This window comes from Plectropomus leopardus, chromosome 14 (assembly GCF_026936395.1).
Source record: "Plectropomus leopardus strain MGB_pleo_1.0 chromosome 14, ASM2693639v1, whole genome shotgun sequence".
In the NCBI taxonomy this organism is placed as follows: Eukaryota; Metazoa; Chordata; class Actinopteri; order Perciformes; family Serranidae; genus Plectropomus; species Plectropomus leopardus.
Window position 1 is genome coordinate 24,089,326 of NC_142189.1, and position 23,727 is coordinate 24,113,052.

The 23,727-nt window shown below is 39.1% G+C and overlaps 1 protein-coding gene across 5 annotated transcripts in view; it reads right to left on the reverse strand.

Moving 5' to 3' along the window:
• Positions 1 to 22,624, reverse strand: part of LOC121953273 (zinc finger MYM-type protein 4-like) — a 33,022-nt gene extending 10,398 nt beyond the window's left edge. The window contains exons 1-22 of one of the 5 annotated variants that reach the window (XM_088087340.1): positions 22,085 to 22,182; positions 20,241 to 20,422; positions 19,200 to 19,773; positions 17,231 to 17,283; positions 17,004 to 17,144; positions 16,693 to 16,756; positions 15,026 to 15,222; positions 14,650 to 14,774; positions 13,458 to 13,692; positions 13,136 to 13,351; positions 12,726 to 12,876; positions 11,248 to 11,363; positions 10,775 to 11,137; positions 10,479 to 10,629; positions 9,964 to 10,139; positions 9,624 to 9,801; positions 8,166 to 8,279; positions 8,016 to 8,056; positions 7,765 to 7,903; positions 686 to 831; positions 455 to 572; positions 66 to 320 (exon numbers count right to left, since the gene is read on the reverse strand). In XM_088087340.1, coding sequence (XP_087943466.1) covers positions 66 to 320; positions 455 to 572; positions 686 to 831; positions 7,765 to 7,903; positions 8,016 to 8,056; positions 8,166 to 8,279; positions 9,624 to 9,801; positions 9,964 to 10,139; positions 10,479 to 10,629; positions 10,775 to 11,137; positions 11,248 to 11,363; positions 12,726 to 12,876; positions 13,136 to 13,351; positions 13,458 to 13,692; positions 14,650 to 14,774; positions 15,026 to 15,222; positions 16,693 to 16,756; positions 17,004 to 17,144; positions 17,231 to 17,283; positions 19,200 to 19,737 — 3,517 coding nt within the window. In that variant the 5' untranslated portion in view covers positions 19,738 to 19,773; positions 20,241 to 20,422; positions 22,085 to 22,182. Of the gene's footprint in view, positions 1 to 65; positions 321 to 454; positions 573 to 685; positions 832 to 7,764; positions 7,904 to 8,015; positions 8,057 to 8,165; positions 8,280 to 9,623; positions 9,802 to 9,963; positions 10,140 to 10,478; positions 10,630 to 10,774; positions 11,138 to 11,247; positions 11,364 to 12,725; positions 12,877 to 13,135; positions 13,352 to 13,457; positions 13,693 to 14,649; positions 14,775 to 15,025; positions 15,223 to 16,692; positions 16,757 to 17,003; positions 17,145 to 17,230; positions 17,284 to 19,199; positions 19,774 to 20,240; positions 20,423 to 22,084; positions 22,241 to 22,418 lie in introns of those variants that run through there. The other 4 variants (XM_042500264.2, XM_088087338.1, XM_042500263.2 and 1 more) reach the window with 4 other exon arrangements.
• Between the last annotated feature and the right edge of the window lie 1,103 nt (positions 22,625 to 23,727).

The window sequence follows — 23,727 nt, forward strand, 5'->3', positions numbered from 1 at the left end:
AACCAAATATGAATGAAAGAATGAATGAATTAGTGAATGAGTGAATGAATGAATAGATGTCTCACCAGATGGGAAGTCAGTCTCCAGGTCCATCATCGGAGAGGAGGGAGGTTGATCCTCAGCACTGGTGGTAGGTGGCTCGCTTGTCGACGTGGTCTCCTCTTGCTCAGTATGAAGCTGGAGATCAGTTGACTCTGTGCTTCTTTCTGACTTGACAGTAAATGGCAGGTCGGCTTGTATGGCTTTCTGAGTCTCATCTTCACCGATTATGGGAGCGACCAACTCTGACTTCACGTCTACACCGTAAGAACTACTCTGGTCTGTAGCAAACACACGAAAGTAAATACAAATGAGATCAAATGTGTGTAATAAGTGGATCGATTAATGTAGGAAACATATCTGAAGCTTTATATGATTAAAATATGTAAACAATCAGGACAAAAGCCTCCCTCACCTGAGCTGGAAACAGGCCCGTCTTTCTGTTTTTCCTTCTCCACAGCCAAAGGCTCTGACTGGACTGCTGCATCCTTCATTTCTTTGCTCTGTGGTGGTATCATTATGGGTACTGGAACCTGTAAAAAAACACGAGAAACAAATTCACATTTAATATTTGCTGCAGCAATACTCATTGCAAAGTACATGAATAATTCTGGATTTACAGAATTAGTAATGCAATGGGACGTACGGGCACAGGCATAGCCATCGGAACAGGTGTGTGCTGGGAGTACATGTTCATAGGCACTGGAATGAAGACCGGTACTGGGACTGGAACCATTACAACCTTCACATTCTCCTCTCCTGTTGAGGAGCTGATCGAGGGCAGACACAGAGCTGGAGGAGAGATCATGAAGATGAGACAGAAAGAGAAAGAGACGGGAGAAATATTTAAAATTAAATAATTATATAATAAATAGTCTACAGTCAGACAGTCAGGAAGTTTATCAAGAACTTTTTTTATAATTGAAACATTTAGTTGCAAATTATTTTGAAAAGGAGAAAAAGAAAAATAATTACAAGTTAGACACATAAACATCCTACGTATCACAATAATCCAAATGAAAAAGTAAAAAGAGGAAGATTAATATGTGGCAAATGAGTGCATTTAATGTAATATTTTCACTAAATAAAATATACTATACTCAGTTTTCGAGAATGCAGAAAGAACAGCAAGATGATGATCGAAATGATTCAAAAATACGTTCTTGTTAAAGATGGACACATTTTTTCTTTCACATTTTTTTTCTGTGTTTCTGCTGAAAGGTGCTAACAAAACAAATTTTGGGAGACCAACACATATTTATCATCACCACCATGCTGTGTAAGTCACTCCACACATCATAAAGCACTTCAAATATGAGACCATGGTTAAAAAAACTGGTCACCTCTATGTATAGACTTAAAACTGACAAATGTTACTCATATTGACCCCTCATCTCTTCACCAATGTTTCATATTAAAAGTAGTGTAGCGTAGTGTAGTGTGTCTAAAATATAACACACAGACATGAGTGTAGTGTGTCTAAAATATAACACACAGGCCTTTTGTGTTTTTGAAGTTTCTGGTGATAATTTAAAGACTTATTTTACAGAACAGCTGCAGCACTTCTCTAAAAACTGAACCTGTTAAAAATAGCGTGCATTCAGATGCATCAACAGTTTCACGTTTCAAGGCATCTTTTCTTTGTGGACAACATGACATCAGAGTTAAAATTTAAAACTCTTACATGATACAGATATACAGACAGCAGGGACGGTTATACTGTCCTCAGACAGACAGCAGAGCTTTATGTCTCTGGAAAACACCTTTACTTGAGATTAAACCCTGAACACGTGGAAAACTCACATTTATTTGCCCATCATATGCCCTGACACAGCATATTGTTTTAGACACCTGTGGAACAGTTCCACCCACAATAATAAATAATTTTACCTGTGTTTAACTTTTTTGTCCATGTACTGAATTTTAATTTGTAAAAATGAAGCCTGACCGGTTTCCTCTACTGTCTACATTGACTCAGTGTCTGCTTGAAGAGTTATTTACTGCAGTAAGCATCTTTAAATGACTGTAGCCTTTTTTAAAAATACAGGAACAAATGTACTTGGCTACTTGGATAGTTTTGTTTCGACGGATGTGTATAAACTTCACGTATGTGCTTGTGATAACAGTTTTATATTCACAGTCATGAACATTTTTGAGGTCTAGAAAAAACATCACACCAACAGAATTTTATTTACAAATTAAATTTATTGACATGTTTTGTTTTGTTTTTTTTGCATTTGACAAAACTGAGACAATATACTTTTAAAAACAAAAAAAAGGGTCGTAATACAACAATCTGATCCATGTCAGTGTTATCATAGAAATAAGAAAAAAAAACATGAAAACATGCAGTTACAATGTAGAATTTACAAAAACTTTACAACAGATAATAGGTTGTAAAGGAAGTAAAAAGTAAACCATTCATAAACATGTAATACAGGGCTGGAATCAACTTAAATGTCAACAAAGACAGCAGATGGATGAACTGAAGTCAGGTCTGCATCAGTAGTGAGGTACAGTAAGTTTGTTTACCACCACACATTCATAACAAACATTAAAGTGTAACGCACCAGCACAAATAACAAAACTAGACATCCAGATAAATTCTATTTTCTCCACTCACACACTTAAAAAAATTCAAGTGATTGCAGATTTTTGCCTTATGAATACCTGACAGGTGCATCATAGATGTCAGACTTTATTTCCTACTTTGGTTAACTCATCCTCTGTGAACCTAAACTAAAGGGCATCCACCTAAGATCATCCATGAGGTCTGACTACTCTTCTTGTCATTTCCCGTGACATCCCCCTGAAGTCCATCTCCTTTAACACTTTACATTACAGAAAAATAGCTGAATTTATTGAATCAACAAACATCTTTAATTCTCGCTGAGTTATGATGAAGCACTGTGATAGTCTGGCGACCTGTTCAAGGTGTACCCTGCCTTTCACCCAAATGTCAGCTTGGATAGGTTCATTTTCTGAGAAAATGAGATAATTCACTCTAGTTTGGTGCCTGTCTAGACATTAGTGTCGTAGCTTATCTACGCCGAGGGGAAAATCCTGTAAAAACGAGCCACTGCTTTACAAGAAAATCCAATAACACAAAAAATCTTATCACTGTCTAGTGTGTAGCATTTGGTGGCATCTGAGGCTACAGATTGCAACCTACTGAAATTTCTCCCATGTGCCAAGCATGTAGGAGACCTACGGTGGCTGACACGTAAACCCAAATGACCATGTCTAGAACCAGTATTTGGTTTGTCTGTTCTGGGCTACTGTAGAAACAACATGAAAGAGAACCTGCTCTGTATGTAGGTATAAGCAGCTCATTCTAAGATAATGAAAAACAACAATTATTATTAGGTGATTATAAACTAAATAAAACAAGCTTATTGTATCATACTCAATTTCTGCCAATAGATGCCTGTAAAACCTAAACACTGGACCTGTAACATTAATTCAGTGCTCAAGTGATTTGAAGCTGAAGCACATTAAGCTGCACAGTTGCCTGAATCCAGCTCCACAAAACTGCATTTCCATATTGAGCACATTTTCAGTTTGATTTTCACGGGTTTGCCCTGCTGTATATGGCACGTTTTGAATCTAACGTCAAAACATCAGAATCAATTTGGCTTTGTAAGAAACAAGTACTGGAGTGATTAACAGTGGCATTTTTTTTTCCATAGGCTCCATCTGGGCAAGCAGGTAGGCACAAGTGACCTTAATCAATGTAAAAATTAGGTTACAAACGGTTTAACAGGTGTCATTACTGGTTAGTGATACTGATTGACTTTTCACCGTGTAATGTAAACTGGTATCACATCAACCCCCCCCCAGAAATAAAGTGGCAGCACAGTCCATTCACACAAACAAATCAGGTGAATAACGTAAAAGAAACATTATATTAATACGTTTTAAGACACTTGACAATGTACCTTGATCGGGATCAGCTTTAATCACGTGTCAATATATTGTGACAAATATTAATTAATGAGGTAAAATCTTTTATTTTTTACTAACATGTTACAGTATGGTCTTGTAGGTCAGTGAAGCACTTGAGGAAGTATTTCAGCCTTGTGTAGACTGTTGGCCCATCAGTTACAGACCACGCACAATATCCCCACATAAAATAAATATGCTTTATGGGAAGATACAGAGACACGTCTGTATAAATACTGCTGTCTTATGGTAATTATAGAAAAACAAAACAAAACACCCCTTTGAGTGCATTATTTCACTGCACTACCAGTTTGCAAGTACATATTCATGCAATCACTGTAAACTAATGGGTACTATGCCTTTGCTGTCAATAAGGTTTGTGGTTAAACTCCAACCGACAGCCAGACAAAAAGGAAGTTAAGGTCAGTCAAGTAGTGTAGGTGTGACTAGGACCGGCTAACCCTGTAGCTGATTGATCTTTGTCCAGGGTCAGCGTAGAAGACAACTTCTCATGGCAGCAGGTCAGGAGGCTGTGGAGAGAAAAACTCGGGTGATACACTCGACCCTCTTAAGAAGTCAGTGGAATTGACTTGGAAAAAGAACATTATTGTCTGTTAATGTTATAATAACATTAACAGAGTTGCAGCCATTGCAATTAAAACACTGCACTCAAACAAAAAATGGGTTTCTTTAAAAACTTTTTTTTTTTTTTACTATTTAATGGCAAAATTGATGGATGTCCAATAAAGGTTTGATGGTAAATGCAGTCCCAATAAAGACATTAAATCCTCCATCTTGCAAAATCATTTGTTTTATCACCATCCAGTTTTACTCCTCACATGGACAGAGGAGAACTGGAGAACTGTTTCAGGATTCCCAAGATAAACTGGGAAAGAAAACCAGGACCAGCAGAAGCGAGATGACCACTAAGGGAATATTCTTGTTACCTAACACTATTTTACGTTATTTTGTTGTGTTGCCTCTTAGAGAAATGCTGAGTAAATTCAAGTTGGGCATTTATTGTGAAAGGTAAAAGCTAAAGGAGTGAAGCTGTAGTGCGCTGTTATTGAATATGTGGAGATATGGTTGGTTTATGCTGGTTCAGACTGTTGAGACTGTGTTTTTACTTTGTTACCTGCATAAGCTCATTACACTATGTTTTGGCTGGGCCTTAGCTTGTACACAATGCATCCTGTGCATGTAGGCTCTAACAACAGGGCTATGTGTAACGTGAAATGAGGAATTTATTACTTCAGTTGACTACATTTACCATCAATACTGATTGGACATTCCTGGTGTTATTATATATTTAAAGTGTAACTGAGTAATGTGTGTGTGTTGCAAAGGAGGCTCACCTTATGTGTCCAGTTCAGGAGCAGTTTTGTAGATCAGTCTGGTGTGGTAGAGTTCAAAACAGGGCACAGGACAGAGACTGGGCTCTCCTGAACACGTCTTACAGTAATACGACGTCTGCCTCCTCAATGTCTCACTCTTCTGCACACAATGCTTTGTTTCCGAGTGTTCCCCCTCTTTTCTCTCCGCATCAGTCTCATCATGCAAGTTTACTTCCTTTACTTCCTCCGCCTCTTCTTCTGTTTTCCTCTCTGGCTCCTTGTCCTCGCCCTTCTTCTGCTTCTTCCTCTTCTTCTCCTGCTCTTCTTCCTCCTCCACCCTCTTCCTCTTGTGTTGTGAGCAGACCTTGCAGTCAGAGTCAAAGTCTCTCTTACCCAGGAAATGGCGTCCAGTTAGTCGTGCTGGCACGCCATTACACGGCTGAATTTCTCCCTGAGGTTCCGGTGACGGCGGCGGAGATGTGGAAGCATCTGCAGATGGCCGGCCAGGTTGTGAGGAACTATCTAGCAGAGCTGGTGCAATTATTGAAACAGCTAGTTGTGAAAAATGAATTATTAAATGAGCAAAAATAATTAATGAAAGTGAATTAGATGGTGTGTAGTGTTGTGACAAACAACGTCACAACTACCATTTCCTGAAGGTGAATATCGCCTTCAATCAGTGATACTAAAACTGCATATTACGTACATTATTGTTATTACATGACTTGAGTATTAGCATAGCATGTTTACCAATCATTACTGACTGAAACAGCCAAACTTTAGTATTATTAGACTTGGCCACTTCATTTTTAAAGCATTATTCCATGAGTAAAGTGCAAGTGTTTGCTTCAGAATAGGGCTGGGCGATAAATTGAATTTTATTTTTAGTTGATTTTGGGTTTTAACAATCATGAACAAGATTTTGTTTTTATTATTTTATAATTACCATTTCACTTGGCTTATATGTAGATTTCAAATAAATCCTCTGTTATAAAGGCAGGTTTTTAAAAGTTAAATGAATGCATAATGTTTCCACAGTCAATGAGTAATCATGTTAAATCAATAATCATCATATTATTGACTAAAACAGTGATTTTGATTTTTGCCATAATCCCTCAGCCCCACTGCAGAATGTCACCTTTGTCTTGGCAGAAAACCTGTTATTCTATATTAAATAGAAAATCAATATTAGCCCAGTGTATCACTGTCCACCCTGTGTGGCATGTGAGAATAAGAGCCTGAGCAAGCTCAATATTACATTCTGAAAAGTATGAAATCAAAAGTTGTTTTTGACTTTTCAACATTCTAGGGTTCTAATTTGCTTCTCTGATTTGTGTCATAGGAAAATATGTAGTAGTGTAGCAGCTGTCTCATAGTGAAATCTAAACCTCCACTAGCTGTTTGATTAAGACACTAGGGTTGCAACAATGAATCCATGAAATCGATTATTAAATGTGCTGGCAACGAATAAAATTATCGCTTCGTTGTGTCGCGCGATTATTACGTCAGTCGCTGTGTCGCAGGACTGTTTATATCACATTCAGACAGGAGAAGCCAAGAGGCATGGCGGAGGCAGAGAGTAACTTTTGTACGAAAACTTCAAAGGTTTGGGAGCACTTCAGGTTATGCAAAACAAGGATGTGTGTTAGCTGCAAAATATGCAAAAGTGACACAGCACGGCACGGCACGGCACGCGAGCATGACGTTTATGATGCAGCATCTAAAACGAAAACGAAAGTGAGGAGGAGAGCTCAAAAGCAGGGTAAGAAAAACACGTATGTTCAGTTTTAAAGTAAGGAAACATAACGGTATGTTTTAAAAGCAGTCAACATTTAGTTTTTGAATTGTTTCATATTTGATTTTGTAGTTATTTATAATTTAACATTATTTTGACAGTTCAGGGATGTTCAAGCAACCACCTGTTCATGCACTTTTTGCACTGTTGTCAATGATAGTCTGTTTTTGAACGAAGTGATGGGAGAAAAAAAAAGCTTATTTTATTATTATTTCTATTCTATTTTTTTTAAATCCAATTAATCGAAAAAATAATCAACCTATTAATCAATTATCAAAATAATCATTAGTTGCAGCCCTACAAGACACACAAGGAAAAGTTTGAGAATGATTTTTTACCAAGCAGGACTGAGAATACAACACCGTCACAGTGTGTCTAAGAATAACCAATATAATGTTAATGTTTATGGTGAAAAATCAAGACAGATTTTAAATATAATGTTTCAAATGTCTGTATAAACAGTGAGCAGCAAGTGCACTTAATATCCACCTGGTATTAGGACACTCTGTAATGACTTTCCTGTCAGGAAGTTGCTGGATGTCACATAGTTACATAGGTGAAACTTGTGTACTTAAATCCTGCTGTGCAGCTGTTCTGTGTCCTGTGTAACAAAGCTAAACTACCCGAACTTGTGTTCGTGTTTTTTGTAGTTACCTGCTGATTCGGTGGAAGCTGTGGGCATCTGGCACATGCTTTCTTGGTCCATGGTGAAGGGACGACACAGAACCGACTTGTTCTTCATTTGACGTCGACGGGGGACAGGCACTCGCATGGCATCAGTCTGAGTACTGGCCTGCAGATAAATATTAAAACAAAACAGCAGAAAATAAACAAAGTACAAAAGATCTGATCTAGTTCCTAATCATAAATTTATCTGCAGTGGATTGTGTGTTGCGAGTACATACATGGTCAAGGTTTTTGCCGTCAGCAGAGGTCGGAAGTGCTCCTACAAAAGAGGTATTGAAGTATGACAGCACTGCATTAAGCCCCACTGCAAATCATACATGTCTACAAACAATTAACTGATACGACAATTATCTTCTGATACAACTGACCAGTAAAAGCAGTATCTGCTGACACACTGGGCTGAGTGGCAGAGCCATTGGCCAGTGACACGACATCAGCTATGACAGGATTCATCTTTGAGGAGTGGTGGGGCTGGGTTGGAGCTGGAAGAAGAGAGAAACAAAGCAGAAGGGTTAACTTCACATGTGAGATTACTGATTTTATTTTTCCCTCCATCCATTGCTCACTGGGTGCACTCCAAAACCTGACTGACACAGTGCCATATTGTGCTGATTGGATGTGGTTTTCACTCCACCTGAACTTGACACACAGAACGGCACATGCTGGTCATGCTGACCTGAAACAAAGCTCTGCAGCACAAAAACTAAACACCACCTGAACCAACAGCTTAGTGAATAAAATACACCACTAGAAACATTTTCTGGACTTCTGAATATAAATACAAAAGGTTCTCTGTTGCTGTGAAACAGTTAATTACAGTGTATCTACCACATGCTTCTGTTAAGATTGCTGTTTGAAGCTGACAGAGCTTCAATGCCATACTTTCTGCCTCATATGCTTCCTACACTTTAACTGTTTCCCTGCCCTATGTAAAAAAAAAGCAAAAAAAAAAGCATGTCAACACAGCAGGTGGACTCAGTATGAAAAAGGTGACATCCTGTACTTCTGTATATTAATTTGGATTTAGCAACATTTAAATCTGAATCTGATGGCAGTTGGTGGGTTGTTTGGTTGCTGTCAATCAAGTCAAACTACACCCACACAGTCCTGATGACGCAGATTAGCTGAGTTTGTTAAATTGTTTAAGGTATACTTCGCAAGATTCTCCACATTAGACTAACACAAAAGTATCCCTCTTAATTATCATTTATGACTGAAATGTGCGGCGGTGTATTTATCTGCAGAGACTCTGACCTCTGCCTTCATTTCTTCTTGTTTTGCTATGGTTGTGATGTTCTTGGGCACAGCACACAGGTGATGTCAGGATTTTACAAAAGGGGGTGACCAGGTTTTAGACCGTAAACAGCACACATCTGAGTGGAAGGACTCAGCACAGACAAACACTAACATAGTGTACGGGAGTGAATCTGAGGTTGGCTTTTAGTTTCACTGGTGATACTGTTAGAAACAGTAACCAACAATCCCTGCACTGTGAACCTTTAATCAAGAATATCACATAATTTAAAAATGAGTAATGATTTGCTTAGTTAATCATTAACATTTAATATTTTGCAGGAATACTTTGAGCCAAGACTTAAATGATCAGCCAAAGAAATCTCTTCTAACAGACAAACTTAAAAACCAACTATGACGTGTCCTTGCAACAGATCAGCTCCCACATGCCATGGGAACTAGCCTCGTCTACTTTTCAGTTAGCTGGAACTTGTGATAAACACCATTTTAGGTGTTTTACTTTAACTAGCACATGCTTGTCAGCATGTAGACTCAACATCATCTTGTATAACACTGATGATGACACAATTTACCATATGGTGTTTGTGGGGCCGTTCCAGTACCGTTACTGCTGCTGTGTTGGCTCATCTCAAAATGCATGTTGCAGTACTGCAGCAGGCAGGTCATGTTGCAGAAATTACGGACGGAACCCAAACACTGCAGCTTCTCGGTCATGTAGCCCTGTTTCCTACAACTGTCACATCGACCCATCTGCAGAGGAGGAGACGGAGGGATGAAAAGACAGGAGAAGAGAGAGGATGGAGAAAGATTTAAAAAAAAGAAACAAACGCACACTAAGAAAAAAACCAAAAACATAGTAAGACACTCTTTAATTCAATGGCATGAAATGTACAGTGTCATTTGTCTCCTTACCCCATAGTAAAGTACAGTGTACTGGGACATGCAGTGGGGTCTGCAGAACTCCTCCATCCTGCCTCCATAGTGACTGTGCAGCATCTTCTGCCCGATGCCGGAGCAGTAGGTGCAGGGACGCCAGGGATGATCCTTGTTGCGAGATGTTAGGTCATGTTTGAAAAGTAGTTTACAGCCTGGAACACAGAATGGGTATTTAAACTACTATAAACATACATCTCAGCCCACAAGTCCAATCACACTGATTAAATTTGGCTTTTAGACTCATGTTGACTATTAATACAAAAGCAGGGAAGGCCAAAGCTGTACTTTGTCATAATTTTGGGTCTGATCTTGTCATAATTGTGACTGAAAAACCTGGTCAACAAGCATTAGTGAGACTTCCCGCATTTGCAATTTCGTACTTTTATAATTATCTTTAAGGCTATAATTATTTCCCATTGAGTCACAAAAATACCTGAAAACATTGTAAAGGAGAGGGTAAAAAGAAAAAGGCAATTTCTAGGTTTACTCACTTTCACTGCAGAAGACCAGGTCCTGTTGGTTATAACTGATGGTATCAAAATGCACTTTCTCCTGTTTACAGCACTCACACACAATCAGGATATTCTTCTGGGTTTTATACTGCTCACAGCACTTTCTACTGCAGAACATGGAAATACGACCCTGTGGGAAAAACAAAAACACAGTAATGTCATCATTATTGTTAGTTCATGAGGGTTAAACTTGTCATGCGGCTTGCTTTAAGGGTTAAAGTTGAGTATTTGTATATAGTGAGGGTCTATATGTGCATGTGAGCTGTGCTTCTTACCTGGTGACTGAATAGCAGCGGCTTTATGTTGATCTGATTGCTGCACTGATGGCAGGTCAGCTTGGAGGAGTCACTGGGTCCGCCCTCTGCTGGTTTCAGGGGCTTATCAGCAGGTGCTCTGGCCTGGACTTGACCTGGGACAGAGGGGGAGGACATGGCTGGGTAGGGAGGCACCAGTGGGGGCACTGAGCTGTGACTGTGATGGTGGCCGGGGTAGGGCACTGAAGATGGGTAGTCCTGAGGGATGGGGGGGACTGAGCTGGCTCCAGCAGACGGCCCCGGTTTGGGGGCATCTCTGAGGGAGGAGTCCTTGTGAACGGAGGTTCCATTGGTCAGGTCCGGCTGCGAGGTGTTCCCGGTCTTCTGTAAAGACACGGGGGGATATTGACAGCAATGTAAATCTAATTTTAGAAATCTTTTTAAAAAATCTTTTTTTAGATACAAAAAAGCTTCTTTGCTCCTGTTGCATTTACCCTGTATATAGAAACACAGTCATAGGAGCAGAAGTTACGAATGGTGCCGTCCACCATGGCCAGATGATACTGAGGAACAGCTGACACCTTGCACTGACAGCAGGGGAACGCAGCACCTAAAGGAAAAAGGTAACATTTAAAAAAAACACAAAAAAAACAACTGCTAGTATGTGAGCATGCATGATGTGTATTTATTAATAATGAAACAGCTTTTATTGACTTTAGGTGTAATAAAAGCTGCAGTGATGCAAAGTAGGGTGCCATTTGTAATGTTTTAAATTCAATGATGACTTTTCATTGGTATGTTTCCACAAATCAGTGTGAAGATTATTACAGTCACTGGTTATGCCAATTGACTATTTGATTCTATTTGATTTTATGATTGAAGGATAATCAATGATTTTTTTATATTTTATAACACAGATATTAAGGCAATTTTAACTAAATAACTATTAGAAATAAGATGATGGAAAAACAATCTGTAGAATCTACACCTTACTGTGTATTTAGAGATATTTATCAGCAGGAGTGACAATGAGAATTTTGAATCTTTAATTACAAAGCAGTTTTTTTATTGTCTCTTTTCTGAAACTTGTCATCTCCCTTCTCCATATGTCTGTGTACCATAAGAGTAGTTAAGGTTCTGGACATGATTTGGATTGTGATGTTAAATACAAAATAATTATGTTAAATGGAACATGTTGCTGTAATGTCACACCAACCACAGACACACATTTTAAAAAGAGAGACAATTTTTGTATAGAGGGACATTGCTTTTAAATAATTTTTCATATGTTTAAATATTGAAATAAAATGGTAACACTCTTTTGTAAAATGTTTATTCATGTAACTTAAACTGTATTGCTCTCAGAGAGCTGCAAGGTTTAATTATTCCAAGCTATTTCACGTTGAGCCACACTCCAGATGATTATTTGTGATTGTAATCCAAAATAAACTTTAAATGTTAATAATGATATTAAAAAAGGATAAACAGAAAATATTTTTTTAATAAAAACAAATAAATGTTCTACTATCACTACTAAGAATTTTATTATAAGGGTAAAAAAGACAGTAGAAATGGGTTTATGCACCCATTAACAGTTCAATAATGGAAATTTGAATAACCATGACATTTCTCTTAGAAATCCAAAACATACTTAAAATAGAAAACTGTACGTGTAAATCAAGAGGTAAGTGCTTTAAAGTAAAGTTGCTTAAATCCAAAAAAGCAAATAGTGCAAATCTATTCAGACTCTGGCACACACTGGCATGCTGTTGCATAACCTCCTTCCCCCTGGCGACTGAATCATCAATCATCAATCATCATCTCCAGTAACCACGATTGGCCGATATGAAATTAGAAAGATAATCCAACCATACACTGAAAAGATCTGAAACCTCTTGCAAGTTCCGTATTTAAGACCTCATATACCAGCTAATCTAGGCACATGAGTGCGTGTTTCGGGGGTGCGTCCTACCAGTGAGAACGTGTCGGGGTGGTCGACTCTGTTCCACACATGTAGCTGAACAGTAAAGCTGTATTTTGCCCCTTTGGTCTCGTTCCATGATGGTGGAGGACACTATTGCCATTTTGTGACAGCAGGCACAGGAAACCAGCTTTCTGCAGGTCTGTGGGAAAACACAATTCATACTGAAAAGGATTTGCTACATTTACCTGATGAACATGAGGGTGTTCTAGGTGATGGTCTGATGTTATATGATTTCTGAAACCTCAGTCTCATTATATTACCATTTGGAGCCACTAATTTACAAAAATGGCTAGTGCAGTGTTAATCCTACATGCCCCTGTCATAAATAATGACAATCATTGCTTTAAAAGGAACCAAAGTTTTTAAAAAAAAACCCAATCTTTTACACAAACACATACCTGTCTGTAGGTGCTAATACAGGTGGGTCCGCAGAAGTTGAGCTGAGACCTTTCTATTGTGAGCGTGTGACAGGAGCCTGAGTTGCTATTACAGTAAAGTCCGCAGCCTTCACAGCAGTTCATGGCTAACTGCCGCATCTTTCGCCATGTTACAAAACAAGCATTACTACAGAGTCTGTGCAGACGACCTTGATGGGTGACCTCATGCTCAATCTGCTGTTAAGATGAAACAATTGAAAACAAGAGAGAGAATTAAGACTGTAGCGTTACGACGCAAAATTTTACAAATTCACTGTAAAAGCTAGCCTTTTGTTTTTCTTACCCTATTAGAGACTTTGCAGACACTGCAAAAGGGCTTTTCAGGCTGTCGCTCCACTTGTTTCTCAGGTGGCTTCTCTGGTTTCTTCTCCGGCCGTTTGTCAGTCCACTTATCAGGACCCTTATCAGGCTGTTTCTTCTTGTGTCTAAAGACAGACAGACAGAACTGTCCACAGAAGTTAATGTAGTTGCCGTCGTCTCCTGGAATCGTGATCATGTCCCTGGGCTGCAGAATCTCTCTGCAGACAGAACAGCACAAGGAATAAAGAGAGTCGTCAAAAACTCAGGATGAAAGCAGGATTGGGGTGGCGGTGGAGGGGGGTGGGCAAAGTGGCGAAGAGGACGAAAAATTCTTATTGACAGACATTATTTTTTATTATGAAATCAAGCTTAAATGTTTCAAGGGAACAGTGTGTGGACATAGTGTAAGAAGCCATTGTCATGAAGAGGAGTGTAATAATACATCAAGGAGGAGGTTTCACAGGAGGTTATTTAACATGGGAACCAGACAAATATAAGAGCTCATGTTTTATTTGCCTTTTTTAACACATTTCTAGTCTCCCTGATGTTCAGGCAGATTTCTAGCAACTTGAGATTTGGCAGGCCAATCCTAACCATGTCGAATGTAGAGCATGTTGAAGACAAAAGCCTCATTTTTACTGTACAAAAGACCGCAACCACCTGCTAACATCTGGCTTTTTAAAGCAATGGGAAAGTGTATGATGAGCATTCACACCCAGGTCAAATGACTGCAGTAGTCACAGGTTTTTATCGCCTACAGCGCCTGAATGGTCGAAAACATATGCCTATGGCCTCTGCCATCGCCAACATGGAGACCACTGAGCAGGCAATTCACCAATTATGCCACAAAAGAATTAAATGGCCATACAGTATATTACAACATAACAAATGCAATGATCCAGAGAGGCATTAGAAATATCAATATGGTGGAAATGCCTTGCTCCCTTGAGGCACCCTTTCCACTCCCATTTCTCCAACGGACAATAAGGTCAGAAAAAGCGAAGTACCTTTAAGCAAACACATTTTTGCTTTAAACAAGAACACCCATCATTCTAACTATGAACATTTTTATGTGGTAACAAATAAAACTTATGCAAGCCAACGGCCAGTTTATGGCAGTGAAACGAAACCCTGATTTAAGTTCATAACGATGTGAAGTGGAAACAAAGATGTACCTGTTGCACTGGAAACACGATCGGTTCTTGTTGGCTGGAGGCAGATGGCCAGTCAGACAGACTGTGGAGCAGAACAGCTGCGTCGAACCTTTTCTCTGGAATGCTGTTTGGCCTTTCAGCAGAACCTACAAACATTTACAAAACATGACAAGAGTTAAAAAAAAAAAGAAAAAAAACACATTTCTGCCCAAAGTCCTGACACATTAAAAATGATAATTTCTGCTTCTCATGTCATCAATATAACTCAACAATGTAACAAATATTTATTTCTCTGTCAATGTTATGTTAATTACAATTCATTATTCAAAATACCATTGAAACATTCCATGTTTCCATTCCATGTGCACATCTAATGTAGCAGGTCTTACAATAGTACCTTAGAGCAGCCACTGCAGCGAACACTACCAGGAACAGCGGGCGGAGGTGGGCGTGGAGGTGCTGGAATCAGAGCTGGAAGTGAACTTGGGATTGGAACTGGTGGTCTGAGAGGGAGGGGAGCCATGGCCTGTAGGACAGCACCTCTGCCTGGGATAAAAATGGCTGCCGGAGGGGGAGCTGGGACTGCTGGAGGCACTGGAACGGATAAGAGGATAAAGGTTGGTAAAGTAGGAGAAATTATTTTTTTTTGGATCACTTTTAATGATAACAAACATGCATGGAAAATGTGCAGTTTTTAACCACGGGCTGCTGACACAGATGCAGCTGATAATATTAAACGGACTATGTTCCTTTTTAGTGCCTGAATAAACTATTCTGGTCAACTAGCATGCACAATACCACTGCTCCAGATCCAGAATATCTTAATTGAGTGCAGTCGCTGTTAAATTGTGTTTTTCCAGCTATTATTTGTCTTAGTTTCAGACATTAAAGGGTCTTCTGCTTAAAGGACCATAACAGAGGTTTCCCAATGTATGCAAATGGCATTTTAAATTTAACCCACATAGCCCTAAAGTTTGCTTAAATTAGTTAAATCGTCATAATGGAACAAGTCTTTACTGGTTTCCATTAAAGTTACTTAATTTTAGAGTTTCAACAATGTGAAAACGGTGGAGTGATCTGTGAATCCATCCTGATGGTGCATAAACATGCTTAAGTAAAAGTCTGACGGCAGACCTTTGTCATTCAGCTGTTAAGTTGCTATAAGGTCTGGAAATTCAACAGGGAATGCAAATAATTTCGAGACATGGATGTAAAAAAAAAAAAAAACTGTCAGAAATTTGACAGTTAGTAGTATTGAACAGGCCAGGAAAATTATTTTGATGATTTTAGACTGGAGGACAGTTTTAGCTCCACTATAGCACATTACCATTCTGCTACATGGACCTGCATACTGAGTGGGACTTTTTGGAAGCGCTATTCGGGTTCGTAAAGTTCACAAAGTTGTTCATCCCTCCTAGTAGGATATTTGTCCTGCTAACTGATCCAACTACACAGAAGCAATGTTATTGCCAGGATCATTGGTGCGCCTGCACCGATCATGCATGCAGCCTGTTGCAGTGTCTCCTGCTTACCCATCTCCCCCTTGGTTATCAATAAAGTATTTCTGATCATGATGAAAATTGTTTTATAAGCAAATAAATACATACTGTGAGTTAAAAATGTGTATGTGTGCTTTCTGCCAGGTGATGCACTGAATTTTTAAGTTGGACGTAACACATTTATACTTTATTTTGAAATTTTAATTTTAATTGATAAAATTTTTTTGCCAAAATATGTTTTAAAAGAGCTAAATTATGGCTTGCTATGAATGCTTTGAGACATTTTTCTTTCACCTTCTTTTAGTGCCAGATAGTCATTTGGTCAGCATGGCCAAACTAACCCATTAACTCTTGCGAGCAGGAACTAGACTGCCCACAATATTAACGGGGCACCCTGCTTTGAAGCCTCAGACTTTAAATAACTGCCCCCAGTAGCTTCCTGCCAAATTCTTCTTATTATATAACTTTTAAACATGAACAGGACTCAATATGACCACTACAAAATGCCACCTTTGATGTTAAATTGAGAAAAAACATGTCAAAATTAACAAATAAATAAACTCACTGGTAGGGGGTGCGAAAGTGTTGGCTCCACCTACGGAGTAGACAGAGCTGATCCTCAGCTCTTCCTGAAATGAACACACATGGAAAAAGTGGTTAATTATGCTCTTTCAGAAGAAAGAAAATGTGTAGAGTTTCTGTATAACTCTGAAATACTCCCCTATTATTACGCACACACAGTTTGGGGTGTCTGCCAAACTGGGCTTCAATCCAAATATATCATTACTTTCTGGGTGAATCTTCTCCTATTGTTCAATATGAAAATTAGAAAGCTACACTTGAACATAAACAGCAGACGCATACTGATAACTTTACCTCTTGATGCTCCAGCTCTTCTTTGATCTGTCTGATGGAGCTCTGAGGCAGTAAAGCAGCGTCGTAGCCCTCATCAATGGGCTCATCTTTAATATTCACACTTGGAGGATTGCTGTCCTCCATTGGTGCTGCCTCTGACCTCTGAAATAATAAAGAGAATTCTTAATTACCTGCTTCAAGTTCAAAGATATTATAACTGCAGTTACTTAATCTTTCCAGATCCATACCTCTCCCTGCTGGCTGTCTTCTGTCTCCTCTGTCTGGGTCAGGACACCTCCATCTGAAAGACAGGTAGAGAAGAAAACGTTCAATTAAAACAGTGCAGACTTCATCTAAACAATTCCAGTGCACATATAAAACAAATTTTTAGAGCATTTTAGACTACCTTTCCTTTTCTTGCTATGGAACAACAGTCCTGGCATGTTCATCTCGTGTTTTGTTTTGATAAATTAAAGCTGCCCAATTCCCAAGCATATGCAAATTGAGGCAGCACATATCTAACCCTGACACACCCGGCCGACCTAAAATAAAAAAAAAAAAAAAGTATTGCCTAATGTCTTTCGGTAAAAGTTGCACTTGAACGTGGCACAAAAAAATACACGATAAATAAAGATAAAATATCATAAAATAGAAAAACTAGATAAACAAGGCTACAATTTTCATGTGACGACACAATGTTGTTGAACAGTCTTGTCCTAAACTAAGAATGATAATTGGTACCCGTAACGGTTCACAAAATCCACAGTTCGGTTCGATATGTCACAGTGGTGTCATGGTTCGGTTTTCAATTTAGCAAAAAGTATTAGTTTCCTTGATTTTTAACATTTTTAAATTATTAAAACTAAAATGATAATGTATGATCTTTTATGACCTTGAACAATGGTGGAGCTATACCTGAGTGACCCATCTTCTAAGCAGCATATAAAACAAAAGCCACTCCTTTTAAAATATAAAATGTTTTTTTGTATTATTGTGGAAGCAGTTCTGAAGTTTCTGAAATGCCAAAGAAATATCCTTGTTTTGTTAAAAAAAAAAATAAAATAACTTTTGTATTTTTGTACAAAGCAGGAGTAACGGTCTGGCTGAAATGGGCTCGTGAAGGAATATTGTTGAGTGGCTTAGTTTTTTAAAGCCTGTGTTTTCCACGACAGATTACCACCACAATCAGCTGGGTAAACCTGCCTAAATGCTGCAGAGATAACATTAACGTGTAGTTTGTTATTTCTACTGATCATGTAACCGACTATCATGTAGCAGACCCGTAGGTTATCGGAGGATCTTCTATTTCTGGTCTGGTAATGGCACCACTAACCATATTCCAGCGAGCTAGCTCAATGTGGCGTGCCTCCCAGCGTGTCTCTTAAGTTCCCCATAATTTAAGCTTTATATTTTATATTCCAAATGTAATAGAATTAGTTCAAAGAATCGTTTGTAATGTGTAGCAGACCAAAAGCCCCGTACCAAACGGTTCAGTACAAATGCATTTATTGTTACTCCCCTACTAACTGGGTCACTCATTGCCAATAGACCCAGAATTCAGCACTCCTCCCAGCACATGTTGTGGATTTTCACTGGGGAAAAAAATCATTAACAAACTTCTATTAAATTTGGGTAACTTTTGCTCTACTCCATATATTTTTTAGTCGTGAATTTTTGAAGTTTGGTGAACAATGGTGCACAAACTACAAGCGATGACTAGTCACAGTTGCTTAAAAAGGACAAAGCAGCCTTACAGTATTGCACTTCCAGAGGGCTGATATATTCAAAAGAGGCAGAAAAAAAACTGGTTAACCTCAAAGCAGCAGAGGCCAAAATATCCGGACTTTTTGTCTCAAGTGTAGGCCAACGCCCAAAAATAGTGGATTATACATTTCGCATACTGCGCTCATAACTGTGAAATCACTGTGACATCATCTGGGATATTTTTAAAGACTTCTGGACGCCTGTAAAAGCCCTTCAAAGCCACAGAGAACATTATGCAGCTGTTTTCACAGCCGGAATAGTACTCGCTATGACAAAATAAACTAAATTTGATATGTTAATTGTTGTTCTGTCCTGTTAATGATAACCCCCCCCCCAAAAAAAATATGTTCAGGTGAAGATGTTGTGATACACTAGATAGACACTTACAATATGGCATTGGAGATCAGTTGTTGTTACAGCTCTCTAAACCTTCATATGTGCGTGGAGCTTTACCTCGGCTGTTATCAGGTGTGTGGTCCTGGGAGGAATGGGAGGTGTTGGCAGACCCACTGCTCGCTTCCCTCTCTTCCTCTTGAGCAAAAGATTCGCCTCGAGTTACGTTGTTCCCCACTCCTTGCTGGCCTGTTTTCCTGTTTGTCTTACTCACGTTAACATCCTCCAGGGTGCCCATTGGCAGGGCAAAGTGCCAGTCTTCATCATCTTCTTCCTCTGGTCCATACGAAGGAAGGCCATCCAGTGCATCATCAAATGCTGCCCCTCCACTTCCTCCCCCCCCTCCTCCTTCGGTGGTTCCCATGCTAAACGAGGAGCGTCGCACTGAGGGAGGGGAGGATATGGGTGGAAAGGATGACTCTCCCATCCCCTCATCCATCTTTTCTTCTTGTCTGCTGCCGTTGCTGTCCTCTTCTTCTGCTTGTTGGTGTTCCCCTTGTCCTGAAGTTTCGTCTACTCCCTTAGTCTCATCCTGACCACCACTCCTGGATGAGCTGGCAGATCCCCTGGAGGAGTCAGCAAATTCTCCAAGCCCCATCACTTCATCAAATACTCTGGACAGTTGCTGCTCATGCTGTAGGGGAGAAAAGGGTAAAACTAAGGGAGCATGAACTTTTATCTTCTATTTTTCAGTGTCAGACCTAATAACTGTTCATACCCTTATAATGTAAAATGTAACAACATGTCCATTACTGTTGCCATTTTTTACACTGCCTGTTCAAGGTGGAAATACAGCGTTGTTATGCCACCTCGCTGTTCTGTATATAAGACACTATTGCAGAATGGGGAAACCAAGTTGTCTAGTCTTTAAGCCACAGGAGGTAGTACCAGAGCCATAATGGTGTCTGTTTAAACAGGACAGCCAGAAAGACGGAACCATAGGGAGGACAGGTGTGACGTTTTGACAACATGTTATATACACGACCCACTGCAGGTGATTTAAAAAGCAGCTAAAAGCCATTAGCTGCGAACTCAAAAGAGGAAGAAGAGTGGCTGTAAATGTCTGCACATTGGGAAAAATGACATTTGGGAACGCCTTACCCTCCCAGCAGAGGACGAGATCAGCCGCCGTACAACAGGGACTTTAAATGATCGTTATTGTCATCTTATGCCACTGATGCATATGTTATATTTCACATGAGAAGCAACGCTGTTGTGTTAAAAGTCATGCCCGTCACACCTCTTTTGGTTCTGGAGCAGGATGATGCCACCATTGTTTGGTTCTGTGTAAAAATGCAAAGGAGGCATAAAGAACAGACTTGGTAGTGGTCCTATAGTGCAATCTCTATGTAAAAACAGCTTGGGAAACTTTCAACCTTACTATAAATACCATATAGATATAGCTTAAGCTTTCTATAAAACTTAAACAATTCTTTACTCAGATTTATTCAGAAAAATAAGGACACAGACAACCTCTGACAAAGTTAGGAAACCCAGAGAAGCTGCTATGGATACCAAAGAGTTAACTCAAACAGTATTGTATACAATATTCCTCCTTATTTCCTTATTTATCTAATCAAACCTCCAGCTGATATCACCTCAGACAACAATGCAATGGTGTTTAAGTATTCCTCACAAACCTGATTTGAGCTGCACAGAGGGAGGGCCATTTGTACATCACAACTGTATTTTTCAGATCAATTAAGTCTCACATTAAGCACTAAAAGACAGAAAGGCAGGCATTCATGTATCTATAGTTAACCATAACATCGGAGGTTACACTCAAAGTCATAAGATTCACCTATGCTTTCATGGGAGGGAAAGCAAAGGTGAATCTAATTACATACATTATGTCTCTTCACCAACTAAAAGCCATGTCAGTGAGACAGCATGCAGACAGGTATTGGTTGGGTCACCTTAATGCAATGCAGCCACCTTTAAAGTGGTAAAATATATTTTTGCTCTTCTTGTTATCACATGTCTAAATGCCTGCAGCAAGAAAAGGGTATAACAGTCCGACTACTACACATTGCAGCTCTGTCTTCACCCACTATAGCCATGACTTGCCCAGCAGGTGCCCACACACAGTCTGCCTCCAGCAGCAAACCCATATTTGATGCAACTGGGTGGAAAGCCAACTTCTCCATCTTTTACAGATGGTAACAAGCACAACAATCTCCTAAATTGTGACAGTAGGTAGTGTAAATCACTTTGGTTAGATGGGAGGACAAACATTTATCCCTGAAGTCCAACCTTCACTGAATTTATCCTATTAATGTCCACGTTTTTAAGGAACTGGCTAAGTGTAGTCAGTGTCTGGCTATTATTGATTATAATGGCTACAGGCCTCATGCATCAGTGGTAAAGAGGGGGTGTCCCACCAAACTCCTTTAAAAAAAAAACACCAGTTATCGCGTAATGGCACGTTTGTAAACTTAAACAAGCACACCAAACAATCCAGTTAGACATAGCAGTACTTGATACAGCCGTCGATAAAAATGCAGTTTCAGAGACTTGCATGTTAAATCCAATAAAATCTCCACTTTTCATTGTTCGCAGCAGCAGCAGCAGCAGCAGCAGCCCTCCGCGATGCAAAGGCTCAGTGAAACCAGCAACCAACAACAACACACAGCTGCAGTGCTGGATGAATTAAGGCTCCTGAGTTTCACAAAAAGACCTGCGTCATTTTCTGTTAAACATGTTTTTTTTTGCTAATTATCACATTGCCATGCGGTTAGTCGGAGCTTGGCGTGGTGGCATGCATCAGTGCTGAATAGCAACAAGCTACAGGGTCGTATGCTAACTAGCTCATGTTAGCTTAAATGTGCACATCTCGACCGGAAGCTAGCCTACAATAAGTTAGTGTCTTATTATGTAGCTATAGGAGCTAAACCATTTAGCTTATCGTCTGAGTGCTGTTGATATTCTAGGTTAGGATTTCCTACCTTTAATCGTTTAAGTCTAAATTCCTCCGAGTCCGCCATGTTTTAATTATGCTGCAGACGCCGCGCTTCCAAACATCCACCCACCACTGAGGGTTATGGGTTATGTATGCAAGCAGTACTAACAAAAAGGATGCAGCTGTAAACTAAATTAAAAACCAAGCTAAGTGACTCCGGCAGTGTATGTTCTTACAAATAGAGACATACGGCAACAACCTATTGTTTTTGTATATACTTTTTAAAAATAAGAAACAACGTTACATATTAAGCGGCGTTAAAAAAATAAAGACGACGACGAAGAAGAAGAAACACTTTGGTGTAAAAGCTACAACGTTACCGTAAATTTGGCTGGCTTTTCTTCATCTTTCACACCTGACATTGTTGGTAGTTGTCAGTGAAGGTATCTTGCTCCAGTTAATTGTGTTGTGCAAGCGTAGTCTGCTGTTGTAAATGCGTAACTACACTTTTTTAGTCCTCACATGCAGACCACATACCTAACGCAGCTTTTCCTAATGCCCTCTCCCGCATCATAGCGCTATACTTGTGTCAATACGGTAATTCCAGTTGTAGCCTGACGCACATGATCTATGCGCACAGCAAAAAAAAAAAAAAAAAAATCCATATCCGCCATATTTTCCACCCACAATTCTGTTTAAATCAGTTACATCCATGGTTAACGCCATACATTATTGACATCACAACATAAACAGTATAAAAATATTTTTATTTCAATGTAGCAAATGATTTAGGTCTCTGCACATGTATTTGATCACCCATTGAAACATCATTACAATAAACCTTTTTTCCACAGCAGACAATTTGACTCGGGAAAAGCACCGTTTTTTACGCGAATAATGGCTCAGTTGCTCTTTGTGTCCCAGTAAGCTATTCCAGTGGACCAGCATGCGCAAGACCAGGGCTTCCACTAAATGGAATGCTGCCATCATTAATGTTATTGAATATATATAATGCTTTCCCTACTATGTCTGTCAAAATATCTGCTGTAAAAAAAGGCCAATATGTGGTTATTCAAAATTACATATGTATAGGCCATAATTATGTTAAGTTTTTTAAATCAATATATTACCTGCAAAAAGTCAAAGCCCTCACACTGCATGCCAAAAACATATAGGCCTCCCAAATTAGCCTACTTTTATTTGAAGGTAGGTATTACCTTATTATTTAGACAACTATAGTGAGCAACTGACATTTTTTAAAATATAAATTCAAATTGGAAGTGATTAGAAAAGGCCTGAAGTTACATTCATTAGTTACATCATTTGTGAGCAGTCAGGTAGCTTAACTTGTGTGGTCTGACTATTAGTTGTCACATTTAAAAATAAATAATAATAGTAATAAAAAAGTGTCATGCAGGTTTTCACATAAAATGAATTTGATTTGGTGTTTTTGTGCATAGAAAAATTACAATAAAAATATTAAGAAATACAATTTAAAAATATGTACAATCTAACTGTATAAAATTAAAGAGCTACACAGCAAAATACAAAATTTTTTTTTTTTTTGGGGGGGCTGTCTGCAAAGATTAACAATATTGTGGACTAAAAGAAAAAATGCAATGTACAGAGATTAAGGTCCAAATAGCTATGTTAATGCTCCACCTGTAAGCAGATGTGAAGACATCAGAC